The sequence below is a fragment of the Perognathus longimembris genome, chromosome 1, assembly GCF_023159225.1.
Source record: "Perognathus longimembris pacificus isolate PPM17 chromosome 1, ASM2315922v1, whole genome shotgun sequence".
NCBI lineage: Eukaryota > Metazoa > Chordata > Mammalia > Rodentia > Heteromyidae > Perognathus > Perognathus longimembris.
In genome coordinates, this window is record NC_063161.1 from 146,470,132 (window position 1) to 146,494,599 (window position 24,468).

The 24,468-nt window shown below is 40.0% G+C and overlaps 1 protein-coding gene across 1 annotated transcript in view; it reads left to right on the forward strand.

Moving 5' to 3' along the window:
• The window catches only part of Pappa (pappalysin 1), a 226,571-nt gene that overhangs the window by 85,281 nt on the left and 116,822 nt on the right, over positions 1 to 24,468 (forward strand). The window contains exon 8 of the mRNA XM_048340520.1: positions 18,950 to 19,078. Coding sequence (XP_048196477.1) covers positions 18,950 to 19,078 — 129 coding nt within the window. The remainder of the gene's footprint in view (positions 1 to 18,949; positions 19,079 to 24,468) is intronic.

Here is a 24,468-nt window from a genome sequence, read left to right on the forward strand (position 1 = left end):
TTTGATGCTTATCTGAACCCAGCTACCTTGTAGCCCACTCAAAATGCAATAATAAACAGAACAGAAGACAAAGAGGACACACATATTTGTGTATGATCATATCTCGGTAGGATTGATATATGATGCCACATTGAGCCTGAAAAGGAGTTGGAGCATTTAGCTTAAATCAGGGTCAGCTGAAGTTACAGATGGCTCCCGTATTCTCTTTCTATGGCTCTAAGGCAGAGTTTTCCCCTAAGCCCCAGGTCCTTTTGTGACTCTTTTATGCGTGTCAGCCATCCATCCAATCTTTTTTTTTCCATAGTGTGTTCATCCATTCATCAGTTCAATAGTGAAAATCAAATACAATCATACTCAATGAATATTATTAGGTGCCTGCCCCATGCCACAGCTAGATTGGGACGAAACATAGAGCTCTAAATAATACAGACTTAGCCCCTTGTTTCATGAGCACAGTTTAGTATTTGATGTAGAAGAACCACTGTGGGCCATAGGGCAGACCAGAAAGGGTATTAATGTAACTTGAGGAGGTAAGGAGGGCTCCCTAGCAGAAATGATATCTACACAGACCTAAGGGATGAACAGCCTTTGATCACTGGAGACTTTTGACACAATGCAGATAGTGGAAACCAAATGGATGCATATAAACACCAATAAATGGATGAAGGAAGACATACCTACTGTATGTAATTCATGGCAGAAGTGCATGCTCAATCACAGACCAAATGTAGAGCTTTGGTATGGGAATGAAGTGATTTGATTATCTCTTAACTTTGGTTCTTATACCTTCTTCTTTTTAAACTACAAAACATACAAATTCCAAGTTATTTTGTCAGATCTCTCATGATGGACATTTAGATTGTTTCATATAGTTTTCTACTGTGAACATCAGTAAATCATCTTTACCAATACTTTTCTACTTTCTCTTCTATTCTTGGCATAAACACTGCAGAAAGTATTCTTGTTCAAACTTCCATGTGAGCCCAGCAACATGTGATCATGTCTCCAGGATTGATACTGAGAAATAGAATTGCTAGGTCATAAGCTGTGGTCTTTTCTATTTTAATGGACACAGCTTTTGGCATTGTGAAAATGCTAAGTAGTTTCAGCACCACCAGCTGTTGTTACTGCTTACTGTTTGACACAATAAAAGTCCTTTGCTCACTTGACAGGTAAGTGTCTTCTCAATGGCATTCCTCTTAGGCTTTCTTGATTGAGCCTCTATTCAAGTATTTCCTGGACATTCCTGGTCTGTGGTGTGTCTGTCAATACACCTACGATAGTTCTGATCTCTAGTGCTTTCACACCTCTCTTGACCTATCTGTGAAACTGAGATTTCAATGCCGGCCCTCCCTGCATGTCCACTGCTATTATTAGGATCCAGGGTGAGGTAGGGAGTTAAGAGGGAACTAGCCTTTATGAGAAGGCTGCTCTGAATCATCACTTACACATTGATATATTTATCAAATGCTACTTTAGTGTACTCCCTGTACTGGGAATCAGGCCATGTTCTGAAGATAAAATAGGTAACAAAAAACCAACCCATCTTCTTCTCTTGTGGGGCCTAATTCAGCCACTATGTTAAACATCCCCACATGATCTTGAGTTATGAATACCATCCACTAGCAATCGTGCTAACATCACTACTACCAAAATCTACCTCATATATGTCTAGTACTTGTCAGTAAGCCACCAATAAGGTGGGGATTAGCATACCAGAATTTTAGGTAGGGAAACTGAGACTCAAAGAGGTAATTATTCCTTTAGTTGTCCAAGGTTAACATTTGTTAGAACTAAGTTTTATATTTATTTAGCCTAACCACCTACCTCCCTGCCTAGGCTGTGCCTGGCAAACTGTAGAGCATATACATTGTTACTGGCTGGCAGCAAACAAGGTAGTATCTTGATGAATGGAGAAAGTATTTCTTAAAGTTGTTCTTTCTTGTTTCCAATAGCAATAAAATAAACAATTACAGAAATAAGAAAAGAGCATCAGGCAACTTTTTTCCTTCGTTCTTTGAAGGTTTAAAGAGAGAAGGAGGAGGCTTTGGGAAGTTTTCCAGTCACCTGTTGCTGAATGCATGATCCCAGCTGGACCCTTTCCTGAGCAAGGCCTTCTCCTACGCCTGCCTGACATGATATCAGTTATGTTTGGAGACTCTGCCCACAAGCTGAGAGAAGCAGGCAGTACTGAGCGGCTATTTCTCCAAGCCCAGCATGAATACCACTGTTCTTAACTCAGGCCAGCAGAATGGGCACAATTTCAATCTATTTCTGGAAGCAGGGTATTCTCTACCTGAGACGTCTCTCTCATCTGTCTTAGGCCAAGTACCTCTCAGAATGAAATACGGGTTCTCAGAATACTAAAATAAGCAATAAGGGTTAGACAAGTCCAAGAATATCCAGAGTCAGAAACAGCTCTTCAAGTGCTGGTTGTCTCCAGGAACCTTTGTCATTCTGACAAAGTGAAGGGTCTCTGTTGACTGCTAAGCACTAGAAAATCACATCGGCATTTCCACAGATCATACTGATATACCACTAACTAGCTTGAAAGAGAAAGTGAGTATCTTTACAGCTTCCTTCTGTACCTAGGAAAACTGACTCCAGGGAAAGTTTTAAGATAGGCCCAGGCTCTGTGGGTAGATGTCATCATTTTCTTCTTATTCATTCATTCAACCATTCATTTAATAAAGAGCGATTACTGCATGCCAGCCTCAATGATAGCACTACAATTCTGGATTATATATGATTGTGAAGGATTAAAGGTCCCTGTTGAGGGGTTTGCATTCATTCAGTAGTGGGATTTCAGCAATTGGGTCTGTTATTTTGTCACAGTGCTCCTGATGCTTGGTGCAGAAAAGTGTGGGAGTCTAGAGTGTATGGTTAAAGTCCATAGCAGAAATTGTAGTTATTTGTGCAGAGAAATGTATCAAGCTGAAGTAAGTTTTAAAGAGAGATCCAGCAAGTCCTGATGATGTGTTGGACATTGGGCATGAAGGACTTACAAGGAACCGATCAGTCTATTGACTCCTTAATCTCTTGTTTGAATATTGGAATGAGAGAAGGGTCCTTCTCTGAAATATGGGGATTTTAGCATTTGTTTAGTGAGTGAAGGAGATCAAGAGTTACATTCTTAGACATAATGTATTTGAGATACCCTAAGGTCTTAGGGGAGGAGGTGCTTAAGGGTGGCTGTTAAGCACACAGAACTAGAATTGCATAGACCCATAACTGATAACCCAGAGCCTGTTTTTCCCCACACTGAGCTAAGCTGTTTTATACAAAGTAAATCAAGTGCCATGACCATAAAATTACTCTTACATCCAACATAGCTATCCCACCTTTGATTCAGCAAATCATTAATGGCAAAAATCATCTTCTTATTCCTGATGCCATCCATATTCTCCTGAGACTTAATACGTGTGTGTGTGTGTGTGTGTGTGTGTGTGTGTGTGTGTGTGTGTGTGTAAGCACATGAATGCACCAGTCCTGGGACTTGAACTCAGGGCCTGGGTCCTATCTCTGCCCTTTTATACTCAAGGATAGTGCTTTTATACTCAAGGATAGCAAGTACTCCACCACTTTAGCTTCACTTTTGACTTTTTGGTGGTTAACTGGAGATAAGAGCCTTATAGACTTTCCTTACTGGGCTGGCTTCGAACTGTGATCCTTTTATCTTAGCCTCCTAAGCAGCTAGAATTACAGGCACAAGCCACTGGCTCTTGGCTTTAAAACCTACATATTTAAGTAAAGATGTTTATGAATTAAAGAGAAAATGAATATTGTTACCTTGGGGAAAGGGATAATGGGTGCATTCAGACCAGCTGTAACTCATTACTAGCATGAAAGTGCCTATACCTGTTGTGGCAGACAAAATAATTGTAATATTCCCAAATATTTCCATGGATTTCTATAGCTGAATAGGTTTCTGGCATACTAACAGTGGTTCTGAGGAAAAACAAACAAAAACCAAAGGCATCTGTGGGTTTGCAGGGCATGCTAGATTTGATGCTGTGAAAAGATTATCTCCTGCAGAAGTTCATAGAACATGCTACTGTTCGCTGTGAATCTCCCAGAGTGTAACGCTTTAAGCAATCCATCCTGACACTAGTTGAAAGGGGGATCTGAGGAAGATCTTCTGGAAAACAACAGACTAGGGAAATCAGTTGCCATTGGGTATCCTGAAGTTACTATTTCTCTGTTTTTTTTATTTATCCCAGGATTAGGAAGGAGAAACTAGATTTAGATGCACTGCTCCAATTCCTGATGTTTAAGTAAACAAATAGATGAAGAGGAAAGAGAAGGAAAATAACAGCTGTCAGAGTAATTACAGTTGAGGGGAGAATAGAGGAATTTATCTCACACTGGGCACTGGCAAAAAGAAGTGGACACAATCTACTCGATCGGTGTTCAAAGACACTGAGAGTCTCCAAGGCAGGTCTCGGTGGGTTTGTGTTGTGTCTGGTGAAACAAGGACACACATTGCTTTAGAGAGATGCTACATTTGGTAAGTGGTCTGACTCACTGCCTGGCTGGGTGACTGACTCTCCCACAGTTGAACCCAAGCTCCATCCCCCTGGATGGAGTAAACCTTATACTTATCCATTTAGACACAAAAAGGTGGCAGGAAAAACTAATGCGATAAGAGCTGAAGTCTAGAAACTGTGAAGATTTAAATGTCTATGATTCTTCCTATTGTTTGTTTGTCATTAGGCTTGTTCTTGGCCAGCACCATGCCCAGAGAGGATGTGTGAGAGGCAGACCTTGTACATGCACAGACACAAAGGGGTTTCTCATACACTTACCCAGAATTGCTATGGCTTCAGTGTTTGATTGGGAGAAAGAAAGGTTAATTATATTTTAATCTCTGCAAGAATGAAAGGAAGAGAGAGAGACAGAGACACTGGGGAAGATTCTGCAACAGAAAGAAAGAGCGAGAAAGAGAGAAAAGCCACCCTGTTCTGGAGATTTGGGTTCCATTCTGCAACAGAAAGAAAGAGCGAGCAAGAGAGAAAAGCCACCCTGTTCTGGAGATTTGGGTTCCAGTCCTGGTATCATGACACTTTGTTGTGTCTGGGTAATGGGCTCCACATCTCTGGATCCCAGCCCCCCTTCTATAAATTTATAGGCAGGTAAATGACTCTGACTCTACAGGTCATCGCTAATCCTGGCATCTTCTTCAGAGCATCATTGGGCTAGCTCGCCACTGCATGATGACTATCTAAGCTAGTAAAGATGAAGGCAGCAGGTTGCTTTGTTAGTAAGTCTGTACTAACAGCTTAGGAACTTGCCATTGAGATCTAAAGAAAGACTTCTGTGCTCAGTGGGATTCTCATGAAACGTTCTAGAGCTATCATACCTCTCAGTGCTTTCAAAACTCTCTGTTTGAGGGATTTCGGAATGTGTCAGTACATTTTTCCAGAGTAGCCTTTTGGCTAGAGAGTGAGATACTGGAGGTGGGAGTTAGGTGAGAATTGGCCTCATTTTCCTCCATCCTCAGCTGCTAGTATAAGTCAGCACATCAAATAGGTGGTCAGTAAATGCAGGCAAATAAATGTGTGGATATGCATACAGGAATGAGTGAGCACAGCCTGACATACTAATAAAAAACCAGAAGCCCATAATGCAGGTGGGACCTGGAGGTCTACCTTTTGCCTTCTAAAACAGATTAGATCCTGGGGTTAGATCAAAGGATGAATAAATATCTTATAGCATCATCCTTTCTCCTCTTAAAGCCCTCAGGTTTGTGTTTTGTTTTTGTTCTCTCCTGTAAGTCAAGGAATTGAATTGCACCAAAAGGTGTAATTCAGTTTTTCACTCATTCAATAGAAAAATCAATTTTCTATTTGGCATTGTCTTTCTAACTAGCCCTGTACAAAGACAGTGGAGACAAACCTGACTATAATGAATAGTACCAATTCTCTAGGACCTTAGTCTAGAGAGTGTGAAAAATGCATAAATGGACAAGTGGTTATTAAACAAGAGTGGAAGATGTTGTGTTAAGAAAAGCACATTGGCTGGGAGCTCCTCTCTCAGCATAAAGAGTCCGTGAAAAGCCTCTGGAGGAAGTGATATCTTAGCCAAGGCCAGAAGGATTTAGCCAGAAAAGATAGGTAAAGTTCTCTGCTCCTGGCAGTGGAGGGTGAACTTTGAGTGTGTGTTTGAGTAAATAGATCACAGGGGTGGAAAAGTGGCAAATCATGAGGGTCCAGAGTGCCATGCTGAGGGATCTGGATTTCATCTGTGGGGTGAGGAAAGCATAAAGTCTTCATTGGATTTTGTTTTAGGAGGTCTCTTGGGAGATATATGGAGATCCGGGTAGTAGCATGGAAGGATGATGGAGAAATAGAGCATAACTGATAAGAGAGGAAAGAAGGAAAACTGAAGTAGGAGATGATGGGATGGATGTAGACAAGCTCGGGTAGGAATGAAGAGAATTTAGAATTTAGGTCTGGGACGTATATCTAGTCAGAAGGAGGGGACAGATGAGTGGACTCACGGGAGGTGTTCATACCCCTGGCACTACTGAAACAGAAGAAGTGCCAACCTACAAGTGCTCTTGGGTTTAGATAAAAGGAGGAATTCTCTTCTGTGTAGAAATACAGTAGCAACTGATGTGTGAATAGATGTGTGTGCACATATATATGGGTGCATGAATGTGTGTGCATGTGTGTCTGTGTATTATGTTGGGAGTAGACAGGATCTATGGGACCACCAATTTTCATCACCCACTGATTCTCAGAACATAGGCCAATATGCTGCAAAGATCCCCAGGGAGACAACAGGGTTAATCTTCTGTAGCACTAATACCTATAGGGTTACAAGTCCCAGCCTTTGTTTTCTACTTGAGATTAATCATTCACTCATGGGCTTTAACACAAGCCAGATACCACTTCTGTGTCTCATGCAAACGCAGTGTGGGTTCCACTTCAATCCTCGTGCTGATGTTCCATGCCTTCACCTTCCTGTGCTCCAACTTCAGCAGCTCCCATTCAAGTATGTTTGGCAAAAATGCCAGGTAATGGGTATTCAGAAAATCTACTGTCTTTTTGTATGTTGATTTTATGGTCTGCTATGCGAGAGTCTGTCATTTATGGTACTATACTGTGTGACTTAGGATAATATATTCTTCTTCTGTGAACCATAATGCACATATGATCATGAGAAACTTGTCGGAAGTGATTTTTCAAAGTCGTCCTCCTTGTTGATGTTCACATGTTGGGTGTTCTTCCTGACCAAAGTTCTTTGCATTTAAATTCTGTCTCCCAAATTTTTAAGCGGAGAGAATTCCAATATTCTCAAATAAATCCTGCTGTCTAGAAACTCAAGATGTCAATGCCAAATGGCAATGGCTCATGCCTATAGTCCTAGCTACACAGGAGGTTGACATCTGAGGATTGCAGTTTCAAGCCAGCCTAGATAAGAAAACCTAGAATTTCCAATTAACCAGCAACAAACCAGAAGTGGGGCTGTGGCTCAAGTGGTAGGGCACAAGCCTTGAGTGAAGAAAGCTCAGAGACAGTGTGCAAGCTGAATTTAAGCCCCGCTTACCAGCCCACACATACACAAAATTACACACACACACACACACACACACACACACACACACACACACACACACACACACACGAGAGAGAGAGATGCTTTATAAATGTGTTTCATTGAGCCTAGAGAGGAAGGATCACACCTCTAGAGTCACACAGCCATTTGATGGCAAAAGAGACTCACATTCTGGGTGCTCCACCTCCCACTTAGAGAGCGTAACAATCTAGCCAGACCTTGACACTCAAATGTAAGCTCTGTTCTCTCTGATGGTGGAGAAATCACTCTTGTTTGCTCAAAGTGAACTCATAGAGAGCTGACGTAGTAACCTTATGGCAGCTGGGGATGTGTGAGGGGGATGGGATAGGAAATGAGAGAACACATTTGGCCATGCTCCGGGGTCCACGTGATGTTCAGGAGAGCCCTCATTTCAAAACAAACTCAACCTTGTAGGTTCAAGTTCTCCCTCCCCCCTCTCAGAAATGTAACTTCCTACTTCTAAGAAGCAAGGCTTACAAAAGGGCTCAGAAGACTCCTTGGACATCAAATAGCTCTTACAAAATAGCGTTTTGATGAGTTAAGTGTAAATGAATCAGAAACATAAGGATCACATTTTCTCTGAGTGCACATGAGTTTCAAAATTGAGGGGAAATGTAGCTTGCTAACTGCATGCCGGCTTTCACCAAACCCGAGAAGCATTCATAGGGGAGGATGGGGGCAGAGAAGAAAGAGGAGCCCAGACCCCAAATGGTTTTAGATGTGGTGCCAAATTCAGAAATGCTGTTGGCCTCACCCTCTGCCAGTAATAAAACTGCTGGCCACCCAGAGAGGCCACGGGGAGGAGAAAGGAGATTGCTTTCCCCATGGCCTCTGGTCCTCCACAACTACTAAGGGCTTTTCTTGTCTGTCACCCAGCTGAGCTGCCACAGGGTCCCTGTGCCCTACTCTCTGGCCCTAGCTTGGCCTCTGTTTTCACACTATGTAGAATGCCTTGTTTACCTCCTACTGTATCTGGTGTTTTGGCTCCTGGAGTCCTTGGCAACCTGGCAGCTTATCACAAACCCCAGCTCTGTAATTGTAATCCAGTGATCTGTCCATCAACAGGGGACTGTTTGGGAAAACTGTCACACATCTTCTTTGGTTCCATTCAGGAATAACAAGAGTCCTTTGTAGATGGGTTGTTTTTTTTTCTTTTTTCTCTTTCTCCTTTCTTAAATGCTATCCAGGTGTGGAGTTCCCTCAAAACTGGTAAATGTCCTCGCCTCAAACCTCAGTCTGACAACATAACATAATATCTCATGATAGCTGTTGTGTTACCTGAACCCCGGATATGAAGCTCTGTCTCTTTTATAATTTCCACATTGTTTTCTCCATTCTTTCCCTTCTATTTTATTTCATGGCACCAAGAATGTCGAAAATCATTTCAATTGGTGGTAAAAGATGATTAAAACAAAATAACGAAGGCTTTGGGCTGCAGGCTGTTAGTTTTATTAAATTTGCTACTGTGTTTTAAATTGGTACCAGGGCAAATCTTTGGACAATTATATCAAAGGCTGCTGGAATTAATCAGTTACATGTATACATTTGCTCCTTTCTAAGTCTTTTTTTTTTTTTTGGTTTTGTTTTTGCCAGTCCGGGGGCTTGAACTCAGGGCCTGAGCACTGTTCCTGGATTCTTTTTGCTCAAGGCCAGCACTCTGCCACTTGAGCCACAGCACCACTTCCAGCTTTTTCTATAGATGTGGTGCTGAGGAATCGAACCTAGGGCTTCATGTATACGAGGCGAGCACTTTTACCCCTAGGCCATATTCCCAGCTTCCCCTTTCTAAGTCTTATTCAGTGAGAGCAGGATTGTCAGGATGCAGTTGTTCCATTGCATGTGTGACAGACAGGATTGTACCAAACTCTTCTTTTTGGTAGGGCTGCAAATGCCTAATGGATTCTCAAATCCATGTCATCTCAGTCTTCATTTATTGACTCCAGACCACAGGCTGCAGCTTCCAAGAATTACCTGGAGGAATAAGAGGACGGCTAATGTAAGGGAAAGAATGAAGATCATATTCCTAAACAAAGGTTCTTTCTTGGCAATGGGAGCACATGTCTGCTTTAATAGAAGGGTACCTGCATAGAAAGGCTGTAGACAGCTACTGATGCCTGGGATGGAAAGGAAGGAAGATGGAGAAAGGTGTGCCTCAACTACCCAAAGACTAAATATTAGACCGAGAATTGTAGAGTAAACCTGCAATCCCAATATTTGGGATGCTGGGGCCCTAATTAAAATTAAAACAAAAGAGAGAAGATATAAAAATGGCAAAGAAACATATGAGGAAATGCTCAACATCCCTGTTAGTAAAGGAAATGCAAATAAAAACAACCCTGAGATACCACCTCACCCCAGTTAGAATGGCCTATACTCTGAACTTAGGCAACAACAAATGCTGGAGGGGATGCGGAGAAAGAGGAACCCTTCTCCACTGTTGGTGAGAGTGTAAACTAATACAACCACTTTGGAGAACAGTATGGAGGTTTCTCAAAAAGCTCAATATAGACCTACCCTATGACCCAGCCATACCTCTCCTAGACATCTATCCTAAATAGCAAACTCCAAGATATCAAAAAGACATTTGTACTTCCATGTTTATCGCGGCACAATTCACAATAGCCAAAATATGGAAACAACCCAGATGCCCCTCCACAGACGAATGGATCCAAAAAATATGGTACTTATACACAATGGAATACTACATAGAGATTAGGAATGGTGAAATATTGTTATTCGCAGGGAAATGGTCAGAACTCGAACAAATAACGTTGAGCAAGACAAGCCTAGAACACAGAAAACAAAGGGGCATGATCTCCCTGATATATGACTGTTAACAAAGGGAGACGGAGAGACAGTAGAGACGAAGTCTGTGAAACCAAAAACTGCTTGTCAAATAGTATTCCCCACAGGATTGGGGCAGCGACCCAACAGTATGTAACTAAAACCAAACAATTACTCAACATATAAAGGTCAAAAATTGACCTCTCAGGGGAATACAATAGCTCAAAAGCTAGGTATGTGCGTTCATATAAGACTACTGTCGACATATGGTCTAATATCGACATTACATTTAAAGCCCTAGGCCAACTTTCTTGGGCGTGGCCACGTGGCTACTGTATATGTTCTTGATACATTGTATATTGTATATATGTCTACCTGACCTAGAGAAGAGATAGAAAAACAGGACGTAAGATATCACAAGAAATGTACACACTGCCCTACTATGTAACTGTACCCTTTTTGCACAACACCTTGTCAAAAAAATTGTGTTCAATTAATAAACAAATAAATTTAAAAAATTAAAACAAAAGAGGAGGTTAATGGCTTCAAGTGGGAAAACCCTTACCTGATGAGATCCTGAATTCAAACTCTAGTATTGCCAAAACAAATAACTAAATGCATGCATATGTACATACATACATGTTAAAGCCATGATGCCACCAGGCTTAAAACGGAAATAAAAGTCCTCTGCAAAAATTCAGGGTGGAATTGGGTGCTGGTGGTTCACACATGTAATCCAAGTTACTCAGGAGGCTGAGATCTGAGGATTGCCAGGGCAGGAAAGTCTGTGAGACTATCATCTCCAATTAACCACTAAAAAGCTGAAAGCAGAGCTGTGGCTCAAGTGGTAGAGTGCTAACCATGATCACAAAAGCTCAGGAACTGTGCCCAGGCCCTGAGTTCAGGCCCTAGAACTAGCACCCCTCCCCCCAAAAAAAACCCTAAGCGTGGCACTTGTATAAAATTGGAAGCAAAGAATATATGATTATCACACATAGGAAGAACTTAATTTTGTGTAACCAATGAATAAATATCAAGAAAGGACTTCTTTCCATTAGCATAACTGCGGTTCCAATGGTATTCGATGAGAAAAGACAAGTTAGTTTAAATTTTAGTTCTCAATATACAAAATAGAAAGTAAAAATTAAACAAGATAGAATATAAAAACAACTGGTATAGTATGCAACCTTGGAAGATGTGTTAATTTCTGTTCCTTGCAGTTCATCACTCCATGGAGGAACGGCAAATGCCGTCTCTACCATTCAGTAGTGCCTTTTTACCTATCCTCCCAAACCAATGCTACCAAAATGACCTTCCCAAAGCAAGTATCACAATGCATTTACCTGGAAAATCCATTTTCCTCCTTCTCTTTTTTTTTTCAAATTTTTATTATCAAACTGATGTACAGAGAGGTTACATTTTCATATGTTAGGCATTGGATACATTTCTTGTACTGTTTGTTACCTTGTCCGTCATACCCCCCTCCCTCCCCCCCTTTCCCTTCCCTCCCCCGGAGGTGTTCAGTTCACTTACACCAAATAGTTTTGCAAGTATTGCTTTTGTAGTTGTTTCTCTTTTTTTTACCCTGTGTCTCTCAAATTTGGTATTCCCTTTGAATTTCCTACTTCCAATACCAGTAAACACGGTTTCCAATATACTCAGATAAGATTACAGAGATAGTGTAGGTACAACCACAGGAAGGTGATACAAGAACATCATCAATAATAGAAGCTACAGATACACATAGGACGTTGAAAGTAGTTACAACTGTTATATAACAATTGTTTCCATAACATGGAGTTCATTTCACTTAGCATCATCTTATGTGTTCATAAGGGTATAGCTATTGGGCCTTGTGATGCTCTGCTATGACTTGCCTAAACCTGTACTAATTATTCCCAATAAGGGAGACCATAGAGTCCATGTTTCTTTGGGTCTGGCTCACTTCACTTGACTTCACCTTGCTGTTCTCCATTTAGACCATGTAATTTTCTGAGAACTCCTCTCATAATGTTATCCTCATCAGCCATGACAGCAGCAATCCCATGACCTAGTGCAGCCTCTGCACCTACATTTTTTTAGGGTTTTTAAGAGCCATCAACTTCAATACCTTCTCTTCTCTGCCAGCCTGTGAGCATCCTAAAGACAGCCATATATAATTCATCTTGCATCCCAGAGACCTAAAATAACCTTAGATGTTTTATGAATGCTATCTATGTGTCTAAGTAGCTGAATAAATGAAACAACATAAACTTATTTATTCAGGATTTGAAAAAGTGTTCAAAGGCATAAATATAATTAGTTAGCATAAAGCTTACTTTTGCTAGACAAGAGTACAAAAAAGAAATAAGAAAGACAGCTTACTCCTGCTATATGCTTTTCTTTACAAGCATCATCATGAAGTGATACTACAAACATGTGCTATTGTGTGAGAGAGAGAGTGTGTGTGTGTATGTGTGTGTGCACATGCGTGTACCAATACTGGGGCTTGAACTCAGGGCTTGGACACTGTCCCTGAGTTTTGGGGTTTTTTTTCTTGTTTGTTGTTGTTGTTGTTTTCTAAAGGCTAGCACTCCATCACTTGAGCCACAGTTCTACTTCCAGCTTTTTGGTGGTTTTAATTGGAGATAACACTACATACTTTCCTGCCTAGGCTGGCTTCAAACACTGATCCTCAGATCTCAGCCTCTTGAGCAGCTAGGATTACAGACATGAGCCACCAGCACCCAGTGTGATATCATTTGTATACAAATTGTGTGTGTTCATACATGGAAAAGAGCGTTGGTCAGAATATGCCTTGTAACTGACTCAAAGTAATGAAATGAAAATGATAATATTTGTCTATAAAATTAATGACTGACCAAGAATCAAAAATCTTATGCAAGACACTACCAAGCAGAATTCAGTAATATATTCAAATCCACATACTTCACACAAATATGCACACTAAGCCAATGCTGTATTATCCCAAGATGAGAGATGACAGTGTTAGTTGAGCTAATGTACTTCAAAATATTAGTATATTAGATTATATTTTAAAATGGGAATCTTGGGGCTGGGAATGTGGCTTCAGGGTAGAGTGCTTGCCTTTCATACATGAAGCCCTGGGTTGGATTCCTTGGCACCACATAAACAGAAAACCCAGAAGTGGCATTATGGTTCAAGTGGTAGAGTACTAGCCTTGAGCAAAAAGAATCCAGGGACAGTGCTCATGCCCTGTGTTTGAGCCCCAGGACTGGCAAAAAAAGAAAAAAGGAATCTTAACTGGATTCAGAACAGAAAAACTTTTAGAAGACTCTTGAGGATGGAAGCAATAGAGCACTGGCCTAGCATAAATATAATGTGGAATTGATGCCCCACATTGAAGAAAAAAGAATAAAAAGTAAAGTTTGAGAAGAGAGAAGAATGCAGTAAAGTATTCGCTAGATATCCTACAAAATTAAGAAGAGAGGAAGGGGTAGGTAGGGGAGTGATGGGTGAGAAAGTTGAAAGGGATGACCTTGATCAATATACACTGTATTCATAAACTGCTTTGTTAAATGACAACTCCTCTGTACAAGTACTTAAAGATATTTTTTTTAAAACTCATGAAGACAAAAACAAAACAAAAAAAAAAAGAAGTAAACTGTGAGTAGGTAAAATATTGAAAGTGTTAATTTTCATCATAGGATCAAACTGAGAAAACTAGTAATATCACTGGTCCCACCTAGCCTACACTGAAAAGGAAGAAACAGTGTGGTAGATGTATCTAGTAGTGTGGTTTACCTAGAGTGGTCACAGCCCTGAGTTCAATCCCTAGCACAGTGGAAGGAAGGCGGGAAGAAAGGGAGGGAGGGAGGGAGGGAGGGAGGGAGGGAGGGAGGGAGGAAGGAAGGAAGGAAGGGAGGAAGGAAGGAAGGAAGGAAGGAAAGGAAGGAAGGAAGGAAGGAAAGAAGGAAGGGGACAAAGACAAAGATTTCATCATTTACCTGGTGAAACTACATGCAAAAATTAAATAAGCATAAACAACTTGTTAGCATTAATGAAACAGTATATGAGGACTTCTAAATATTACTTGTTTTTGAAGTTGTTATTTGTGAATAACTGCTATTCAGTATGTATAAATACATATCGTTAATACAGAACAACCCAATTTAAAGTAGGCAAGAAGATGAGTAAGCAATCCACATGGCTAGAAATGAATGCAGTCAGCAACTGTATGAAAAGATACTCAGACTTAGCAATCAAGCAAAGACAACATAATACAATAATTAAATGTAACACTATTCATAGTTTGGCAGAAAATGGAATGTTTGGCAGAAATGAATGCCAGCAAAAACCCAAAGCAATGGGAATTCTACTGATTAACTTGTTAATTGCTGCATCCATTTGGAAAAAAAAAAAAGATTTGGCAATAATTAATAATACATTTAAAACACGATTGCTTCTCAACCTAACAGTATCAATTTTCTTATATCTTCAGAAAACTCTGGCTCTGTGTACAAATGTTTACAGTAACATTGCTCCAAATAATGAACAGAAAGATTGATTAAATAATAAGAATAGCAATAATAAAAGATGCCTATCAAACTAGTGGTCAAGTAAAATGTGATGTGTGTGTAAGGTAAAGCACTTCGTGTCAATAAAATTAAGCAAGTTAGATCTACTTTTACCACTGTGTATCCAAGCCAGTACAGATGGACAGAAGACAGCCTTATAATTATAATCATTTAAAATATGCAGCAAAATAGATCGGAACAAGCATACAAAAATGTGCCTGAGATGAAAGTAAGATATAAGAGGTGGGGCAAAAAGATGAATTCAGATTTTATCAGAGAATATATATATATATATATATACATATATATTTAATTTCTATCCCACCCCAAATCAAAAAGATATGAAGAAAATGTGGCCAATGCTAATGTTATAATTTGACAAAGATGAAGAGGAAATCTATGAGCATTTATTGTAGTGTTCTCTGTACTTTTCTATGTAATTGAAATCTTTTCTCATTAAAACAATCATAATAGTATATATTAAGTCTTTGGCACATCATGTAGGGCTCAAAAAGTGATTGTTTCCTTCCTTCCCGTTCTTGGCTACAAGCTGCTATCCAAAGTGCCCGGGCATTACCCTCTGATTCTTAGCCCCAGGGTGGACTGGAATACTTGAGCTCTTTCTGAGCCAGAGACATCCTGGGTGGTCTCACCCATGTATCTTCCAGATCAATCTGGGTGGTAGATTTTGACCGGCACCCATTCTTACTGCAGAATTTTAACTGCAGAGGCAGCATCGAGCCTGTAGAAATGTTCACCACAGAAAAATACAAGACAACATCCTTGTTACATTGCTACTATGGATCTCAGGGCTGAGAGTCATACCCTTCTCACTCCTATTTCACAAAGAAGTGGATGCTCACAGAGAAGAAACAGATGGTCTGAAGCCTATCCATCAGTGGCAGACACAGAACTGTGTCTCCCAGATCATAGATCTTTCCTCTGGGCCCTTCCTGGTTCACAATTAGGACTTTTTATTTCTAGTGTTCTGTATTTTATACCTCATCACAACTGGTACTTCCATGTCTGGAAAACATTGTCGGGGTGGAATTTGACTCTTTGGCATTAGGTGTTTTTTGGTTTTTGCTTTACATTCCAAATAGGGTCTCGTGCTTTTATCCAGATTGGCCTCAGACCACAATCCTCCTATTTCTGCCTACTACTGACAGGTGCACACCACCATAGCCAACCAAGAATATTTGTTTCTAAGTGTGAGACATGCAAACATAAGGCAGACACTTGTGAGAGCACAATGGCCTGGATAAAGGTGACAAACACAGGGCACAGCACATATTTGCCTACCCTTAAACTAGCATTTTCTAAAGAGGTGGAAGAAGAAGGCAGGAGAGAGGGCAAGGTAAGGAAGAGAAGGAAAGCCCTCATGAAGATTAGCTTACAACTTAAATATTTCAACCACAAATCATTTTTTACACAAACCACATGTAAGAAACAACATGGAGAATTTATCACACTACCATGCTTTTTCTTTTACTTGTCCTTTATTTTTAAATTGCAGAGGTGATGTACAGACAGGTTACAGTTACATAAGTCAGGTAACTAGTACATTTCTTTTTGAACCATGTGACCCTTTCCTTCTCTCATTCCCAGTTTTTCCCTCCTCACCCCCCAATGCCAAGCTGTAGAGATCATTTTCCACATAGTATCTAGTGAGTACCACTGCTGCCTTTGTTCACCTTTGTCCCATCCTTTTCTGTGACACCCCTCCCCTCTTGCCCTCTCAAAGACAAGTAAACTAACAAAGAAGACAAAAGGAAAAGACAAAATACAGCAACTACAGCAACAACAAAAATCTCTTGTTTCCGTTTCTAGGAGTTCATTTCACAAAATATTAGTTTATATGATCATACTACTATGCTTTCTTCAGACAGTGACCACATATCAGTATTCCATGGCAATATTCCTTACTATACAGTGCACTTCTATATTTTAGAGCAAAATCAATGCATCACATATATTTCTTGATTTTCTTATAACTTCATGCATACCCTACAAATACCACTTTACCTCTAACTTTATTTCAGTTTTAATTCACCAGAAACATATATATATATATATATTCATTATTCTACATGAAGATAAAGCTAAAAGAAAATGTAAAATGTAAAAGAAAATGTAAAATCTGTATTTTATCAACAAATTGACCCTTAGAAATTTACAGTTGTTTATATAGACAGCACCTTAAGATTTTTATGCATGGCCTCCTTTTATCTTCATTAACAGACCCTTAACCAAATCTCCAGGGACTTCTGGTCTACCTCCGACATCAGTAACTGCTCTATTGCTGCTAAAACAAACTCCCCCTGGGGATAATACATGTAACATTCTCAGGAAGGTTGTGTTCCTTACCAGAATCCTTCACTGCTCATAAACTCCAACACATCAGAGTGAGGAGAACTTTTCTGCTCATGTCCTGCACCTGTTATCATGCTGGCCCTATCCAAATAGCCCTGGTCCTAAGAGCAGCTGAAATAACAGAGGGGCAGGAGAACTTGAGTTGTTGTGGGTTGTTGTTATTTTTTTACATTGTCCTTTTGTTTATGAAATCCACCTCCATCCACTCTGGAATCTCTTCATTATCCTCTTGTGTTTTTTTCCCCTCATACTAGAGTTTTATTATGAAGAAATGTATTCTTGGTACAGAGAGTGATAAAGACAAGGAATAACATCTCCTTTTGAAAAATGATGGAAAGGGAAAAATTGGAGTAGATATTTGGTCATCTGTATTTGCCGTGGAGTATAAGTAGCAGCAGCAATGTTGATTCATGAGAAAATCAGGATAGGCACCAAGAGTTCTTGAAGTCAGCAGAGAGATGTCATGTTTTGTTGGAAATCTTACAAGAAGCAGCCCTTGGAATTGCAATTCCAGGACAAGGCATCGCTTTGCACCAGAGTCTAAAGTGGGGATAAAGGAGATAGGATATTTCTCAATGGCATATGATTGCAAGCAAGTTGCTTGAACTCTATGTCTCAGATTCATCATCTGTGAAATTAACATGAAAGTATAAGTATTCATGTACAATTGTATTGACTCTCAAATGAGAAAACACATAGAAAGTGCATTGCCCAAGGCCAATACTGGATTAATACATGCTACTGTTATTATTTCAGTCAAGAGTGAAAGACATTGGGAAAAGCATGTGACAGAGAAAAGGGGAATCACTATAGATGAAACATCAGGAAAGAGCTTACTCATGCGTAGTGGGGTAATTCTGCACGGGTTTATAATAAGAGGCAACAATCTGATAATGCCCAGGGAATCCCATAGCACAATTTCCCACTTCAGTGCTTTTGCTTACACTAGGTTTTTTGTTTTGTTTTGTTTTCCCTCCTGGATTGTTTTCTCCCAAATACTTTTCCTGTGGTTCATATGTTATCTGTTACTTTTCTAGCATATTTCATATAAAAGTTAAGGGGTAAAAGTCTCTAAATGATTATCCGTCAATTAAAGTTTGTTTTCTTTGGTGAATAACAGAATGCACTTGTCAGTACTTCACTAAGTAATAATTAACTAGGTAATTATTTAGTTCACCAGATGATAATAGTGAATGGAATGTGTGTTTGATTTTTAAAAAAATGAGTAAGACTAAGATAGGTATGGTGGTGAACATTGTCATTTCCAGCACTCAGGAGGCTCTACCAGGAGGATTCTGAGTTCAAGGCCAGACTGGCCTACAGCAAGACTCTGTTTTCAAAAAAAAAAGAAAGGAAAGGAACAAAATGAAGGAAAGAAGGGAGGGAGGGAGGGAGGGAGGGAGGGAGGGAGGGAGGGAGGGAGGGAGGGAGGGAGGGAGAGAGGGAGGAGGAAGGAAGGAAGGAAGGAAGGAAGGAAGGAAGGAAGGAAGGAAGGAAGGAAGGAAGGAAGGAAGGAAGGAAGGAAGGAAGGAAGGAAGGAAAGAGAAAGGTGGGATGAGGGAGGGAGAGAGCAAAACTGATAGAATATATTCTGTATATCAGGTTTCTTTCCCAATGTATCTCATCTCAGCATCTTATCTGTGTAGCTAATCGTCTTCTTTACATTTTTCTAGGGACCTGAAACTTGGCAGTGTGTACCAGTACCAGATTATCACTGTTTCTGGAACTGAAGAGAGTGAGCCATCATCTGCTGCTATATACATCCATGGAAGTGGATACTGTGGTGATGGCATTATCCAGAAGTAAGTAGTTCTAAGTAAGGAAAGAGGAGGGAAGAGTATGGTAATGAGGGAGAGATGGTCAGAGTTCTTAGAGAGGAGAGCTAATGAGATTCTAATCAGTACACTAACTGCGGAGGTGCTAATGATCTCCAGCTGGCTACCAACTGGTCTGCAAGTCATTTGCTGGCCTTCGAAGAAAACCAATAACTCTTTTGCAAAGCATACAGTTCTCTGCAGATGACTTAGACAGAGGTACCATTATGTACTTACTATCATTTTTCTCTTGTTCCTAATTTTTTGGTCTTTTTCTGCCACAACCCATAGTCAGTTAACTGGATAGAATTCATCCCAATTAAAACATTTTTTTTTTTTTTGCTGGTTGCTAAGACTGGATTTCAAATTTTCAAAAATTGGTCCAAGTATCATAAAAATAAACACTATTATATGGAAATCATCCATAGTACATCCAGAGTGAATACTGAATCTAACAAGGAGTTCATGGGAGCAAATGAATCAGCGAGTATAAAGATTCCAACCCCCCCCAAAGAAATTCTGATTCAAGAATATAAAAGTGTATGCTGTAGATATGGCTTTGATGGAATTATCAGACCATCCCAACTCCTTGGTCTTCAGGATAAGATGTTATAAAACTGTCTAGTGGGAACTAGCAGGGGACTTTGACTTCCTTTTCTCTAGAATAAGTGCACAAATCTTTTCTGGCACAAAATTGTAAGGATGTTTTGTTTTGCTTTGTTTTTGTTTTCCCTAGAGGTGGAGACAAGACCAACAATCACTCAAACTAGGTTTCTTATGGCAGAAAATTCTGTTCCTTGTTGCTCTTGTATCAATATGTGAGTCACACCATCAATGAATAGACTTTTCTTTTAAAAAAATATTGAGAGCTTTAATGATAATCATTATGTGTGCAAATGGAAAAATGAGCTATTGGAAAAATTCTTTCATTAAATGGCACTGCTGGGTGTCATATAATATCTGTGCAACCTGTGATTGCAATTATGTATTCTGTGGGGGGAGAGCCTTCCTTACAGTTCCATGAAACCACCCATGTACATAACATGAATCAGCTCACAGGTGTACATATAGAACAGAGAAGTGGTAGGGGACAGCTTTTTTCTGTCACTAACCCTAACGTTACAGGGAAAAAGAACAACTTAATCTGTTACTGGAGATCATGTGGGTCTATGAAGTCAACTAAAATTTTCTATTTGGGGGATAAAGGGACCAGCTAAGAATAGAACGCGTTATCAATGTGGGAGTAAAAAAAAAAAAAAAAAGAAAGAGTTTGCACATGAATATCTATCCACATAGACAGTTATTGCCTACCACTATGCTTTTGACTCTTTAATAGTGAAGTAAATGGTGAGTGTTGCCAGTAAGATCAGATGAGTTGCTTTGCTTTGCTTTTACTAACCCTGCCCCCGTCAAAGAATCTGCTTTTGTCCCCCAGTGGAGGATATCAGCTGTGAGCAGAAAGGTAACAATGCAAAATTTCTAAGTAAAACAAGAATATGCTACATCGATTCTGTTTTATTTACTAAGAGAGATGAAACTCACAAACACTGTCAGAATCCACATTGCAAAGGCCAATCTGTGCTCAGTGGTCAAAATAGTAATTACAAACATTCAATAAATATTCTTGTTCTTCTGATGTAAAGATCTATATAAGAGTTGTCCTTTCTCCATGTTTCCAAGAATGATGCAAATTATTCAGTCAGCAAGTATTAAAATACACTTAAGTAACTTTCAGAGAGGGGTTATCTGAACTTATCTAGTATCTTTTAAGTCTTGATTTAGTTTTTTGTTGTTTTTTTTTTTACCATTTTTTAAATGAATGACTTTTGAAACAAAATTTCTTGTTGGCACCAAGGTTTGAAACATGGGCCTTATCATTTCCAGACAGTCTCTGTGCCACTGAGCTATATCTCCAGCTCTTTTTCATACTGGTTATTTTTGAAGTGGGATCTTACTTCCTGCCCTGACGTACACCTAGACTACCCGTTTCAAGATTGCTTTACTAGTTGGGATGAACAGGCACAGACAATCACACCCGGTATCGTCTGTTGAGATGGAGCCTCAGTGATTGAAATCCTACTATTTCCAATCTCAGATATAGCTAAGGTGATGCATATAAACCACAGGTGACCAGAAAAAGACATTCAAAAAACTAGCACTGGTAAAGCCAGTAGCAATTATTTGCACCATCTCAAGTGGCTTCCCTAAGCAGATCTTCCCAGGATATATATTTCTGTCCTGAATATCCTGTGAATTTAAGTTCAAAAGAAAATAATCAAGGGGCTGGGAATATGGCCTAGTGACATGATTGCTTGCCTTGTATACATGAAGCCCTGGGTTCTATTCCTCAGCACCACATATATAGAAAATGGCCAGAAGTGGCAGAACGGCAGAGTGCTAGCCCTGAGCAAAAAAAGAAGCCATAGACAGTGCTCAGGCCCTGAGTTCAAGGTCAAGGACTGGCAAAAAAAAAGAAAGAAAATAATCAAGATATTCATATTGAAGAGATATGGTGATTGTGAAGAAGGTATGACTCAAGAGCATTAAAAATTAAGCTGCTCACTGGTCTGAGTATGAAATCTACAGTGAGCTTTCTGCATGTAAGAGCCACATCCAGACACAACATTAACGTGAAGACCGAGTTCCCAGTGCAACAGAGTTGGGGAGAGGAAAGCCATTCATGCCCCTCTCCCACAAAGTGGCCTCTCCTTCCAGCTCTTGATGAAGCTGAGCCTGAAGGAAGGCTACACTCACTGAGCGCAGCCCAGCCCAGTGAGAAAGTATCCCATTGTGTGCTACATATCAAGCCACATGCCCAGAAGATCCAGGAAATATTTGCAGTCACTGCAGATAGACCATAATTGTGATTTGGCATTTTCTAATTTGGCACAAATAATTTTTATTGCCAGTTTGGGAGCCTTAATTTACAACTCATTCTATCCACGTTGGAGCTAGACATAGGTACTAACCTTACAAACTATCCTTCTTCTTACCAATCTGACATGGCTACCATAACTATTATTAATTTACAATAGTTTCCACAACCTAGTGAAGATATATATATATATATATATATATATATATAAACCTAGACTCAATGTCCTACACAGATAGATACCAAATACTTAGGTTTTCTGCAGATAGTAGATATGTTATCATTCTTCATAGAAAAGTGTGTGTAGGATCTTAACCTAATAAAAAGAGAAAGGAAAGGAGGGCAAGAGAGAGGGAGAACAGGAGTGAAGAAGGGAGAAAGATGTAAAACAAAAAAGGAAAGAAACTATAGAAGGAAGGAAGGGAGGAAGGGAGATAGGGCATGAAGGAAGCAGGGAGATGGAGAAGAATGGAAAAAGAGGGAGAAGAGTAGCATAAAGGAAAGAGGGAGTATTGTCATCTTAGCTATAGCAAAAGGAATTTATGAAGAATTATGGATACAAATGATCTGCAGCAAATTTCTCCCAAATTTACCTTTAGTATAAAGATGGATAACTATTATGATAGTAAGAATATCTATAAACACTTACTTATTGGGCCTCTGTCACATTTGAGCCACCATGCTATCTTGTGATCTCCTAAGCCTTCCCAACAACAATATTAGGTAGTTCCTATTATTGTATTTTACAGAAGATCACTGATGTCCAGAGACTCTCATGGATTCCTCAAGCTTACACACTCAGTAAGGAATAAGACACACATAGGACCTGAGAGCCAAGTCCTCATTTGGATGTCTCATTGTGTTGCTCTGTGGCATGTCACTCCCTCAGAACTAACAAGTGAGGGAGCAGCTGTTGCTGCCTGGTACAACCCAGGCATTGTGCTGGGCACTGAGGTGAAAAGATGACAGACTTTGTTACTCTCTTGGGCATCTGACAGCCTCACATAGGGCTCAAGGAATAGACCAAGGCAGTCAGTTTGACAACTTCTGTGATGGATAGAGCAACATGTCTGTGAACCAAGAGAATGATGGCCACTCACCCAGGACTGTGAGGTCAAAGGAGGTTTCTCAGAACCATGCTATCTAAATGATAGATCTGTCATGCCTACAAGATATTTGTGGTAACCCTGATGTTTTGCTTAAACCAATAGAACATACTGGTGATGGAAAGCAGGTTGGAAATATTCTTTGTGGCTTAGGGAACTAGCCCAGGTTTTAAAAGAAAAAAAAAAGTCTCTCCCCAGATAACCCATGAAATAACTAAGAAGCAGAAGGGTCATCAGCAATTGCTGTTATTGTAAGATTCACAGGCAGAGATAACTGGGATGGAATGAGGATATAGAGGTCTTTGCTCAGGGGTTGCCAAGAGAGAACCTGGGTGGTTCTTTGGAGATCAATGCGGAGTCCTAGGCCATCTGAAGGATTGATTGTCAGGCACTCTCCTGCTACTCTGACACCTCCTAAAAACAACAAACATTGCCTGGTGTTAATTGCCCTGGTCAAAGGAAAAGTCTGAGACTTTTTCCAGGCTGTGACAGATCCCAGCTGGTCTCTGAAGAGACCTCCTAAGGCAAAGTGGGGATCGGACATGTGATTCCCTGAGCATCTACTCAGTATGACACTTTAAATTGCATTCCCTTTTTGAATCCAAACACAAGGAGTGGGCCAAACTGTCTCCATTTTAAGACAAGAAAGTGAAGTGCTGTATCTATAAGAACACCATGCACAGAAAGGACTTTTCCACACCATGGAAATGTGTTCTGAACTTTCCAAGACTGTAACAACTTACATACGAATCCTACTCAGAACTTAATGTGTGGCTACTGTGAAGGAGGAATGGGATTTAAGCATAAGTCATCACAGAATGATCAGATGGAGAAGCCAAAGACTTAAACAAGATTATGCAGCTTGTTTGGAACATAGGGTTCTAAGATGCAGATTTTCTGGTTCTGAAAAGATGGGAACATTCCAGAAAATTACAATCTATCCAGTCTGTCAGTTGTACTTCTTCTCCTGGTTGAAGCCTAATTCAGAGTAGTACTCATTTCTGCCCATGCTAAAATCATCTTGAGGTGATAGAAATAATTCAAAAAAAGTGGGGGCAGAGTTCTTGATGCCATGAAAAGACACTCAATAGAGAGAATAAAACTTTCAATCACAGATTACTAAGCAGGAGGAAGTGAGTGAAAATAATCTTTCCCTTTAAGTGTATGTACTAAGGGAGTTAGGGAAGCTGTCATTTCAAAGAGAAGTGAGGGAATCGCACTTATATTGTTAGAACCTCAATTTTTCTTCCATTCTAACCTGTCAAAATCAGAAATACAGCCAGGCACTAGTGGTTCACATCCATATTCTTAGCTACCGTACTTAGGAGACTGAGATCTGAGGACTGCAGTTCAAAGCCACCCGAGACAGAAAAGTCCATGAGACTCCAATTAACTAC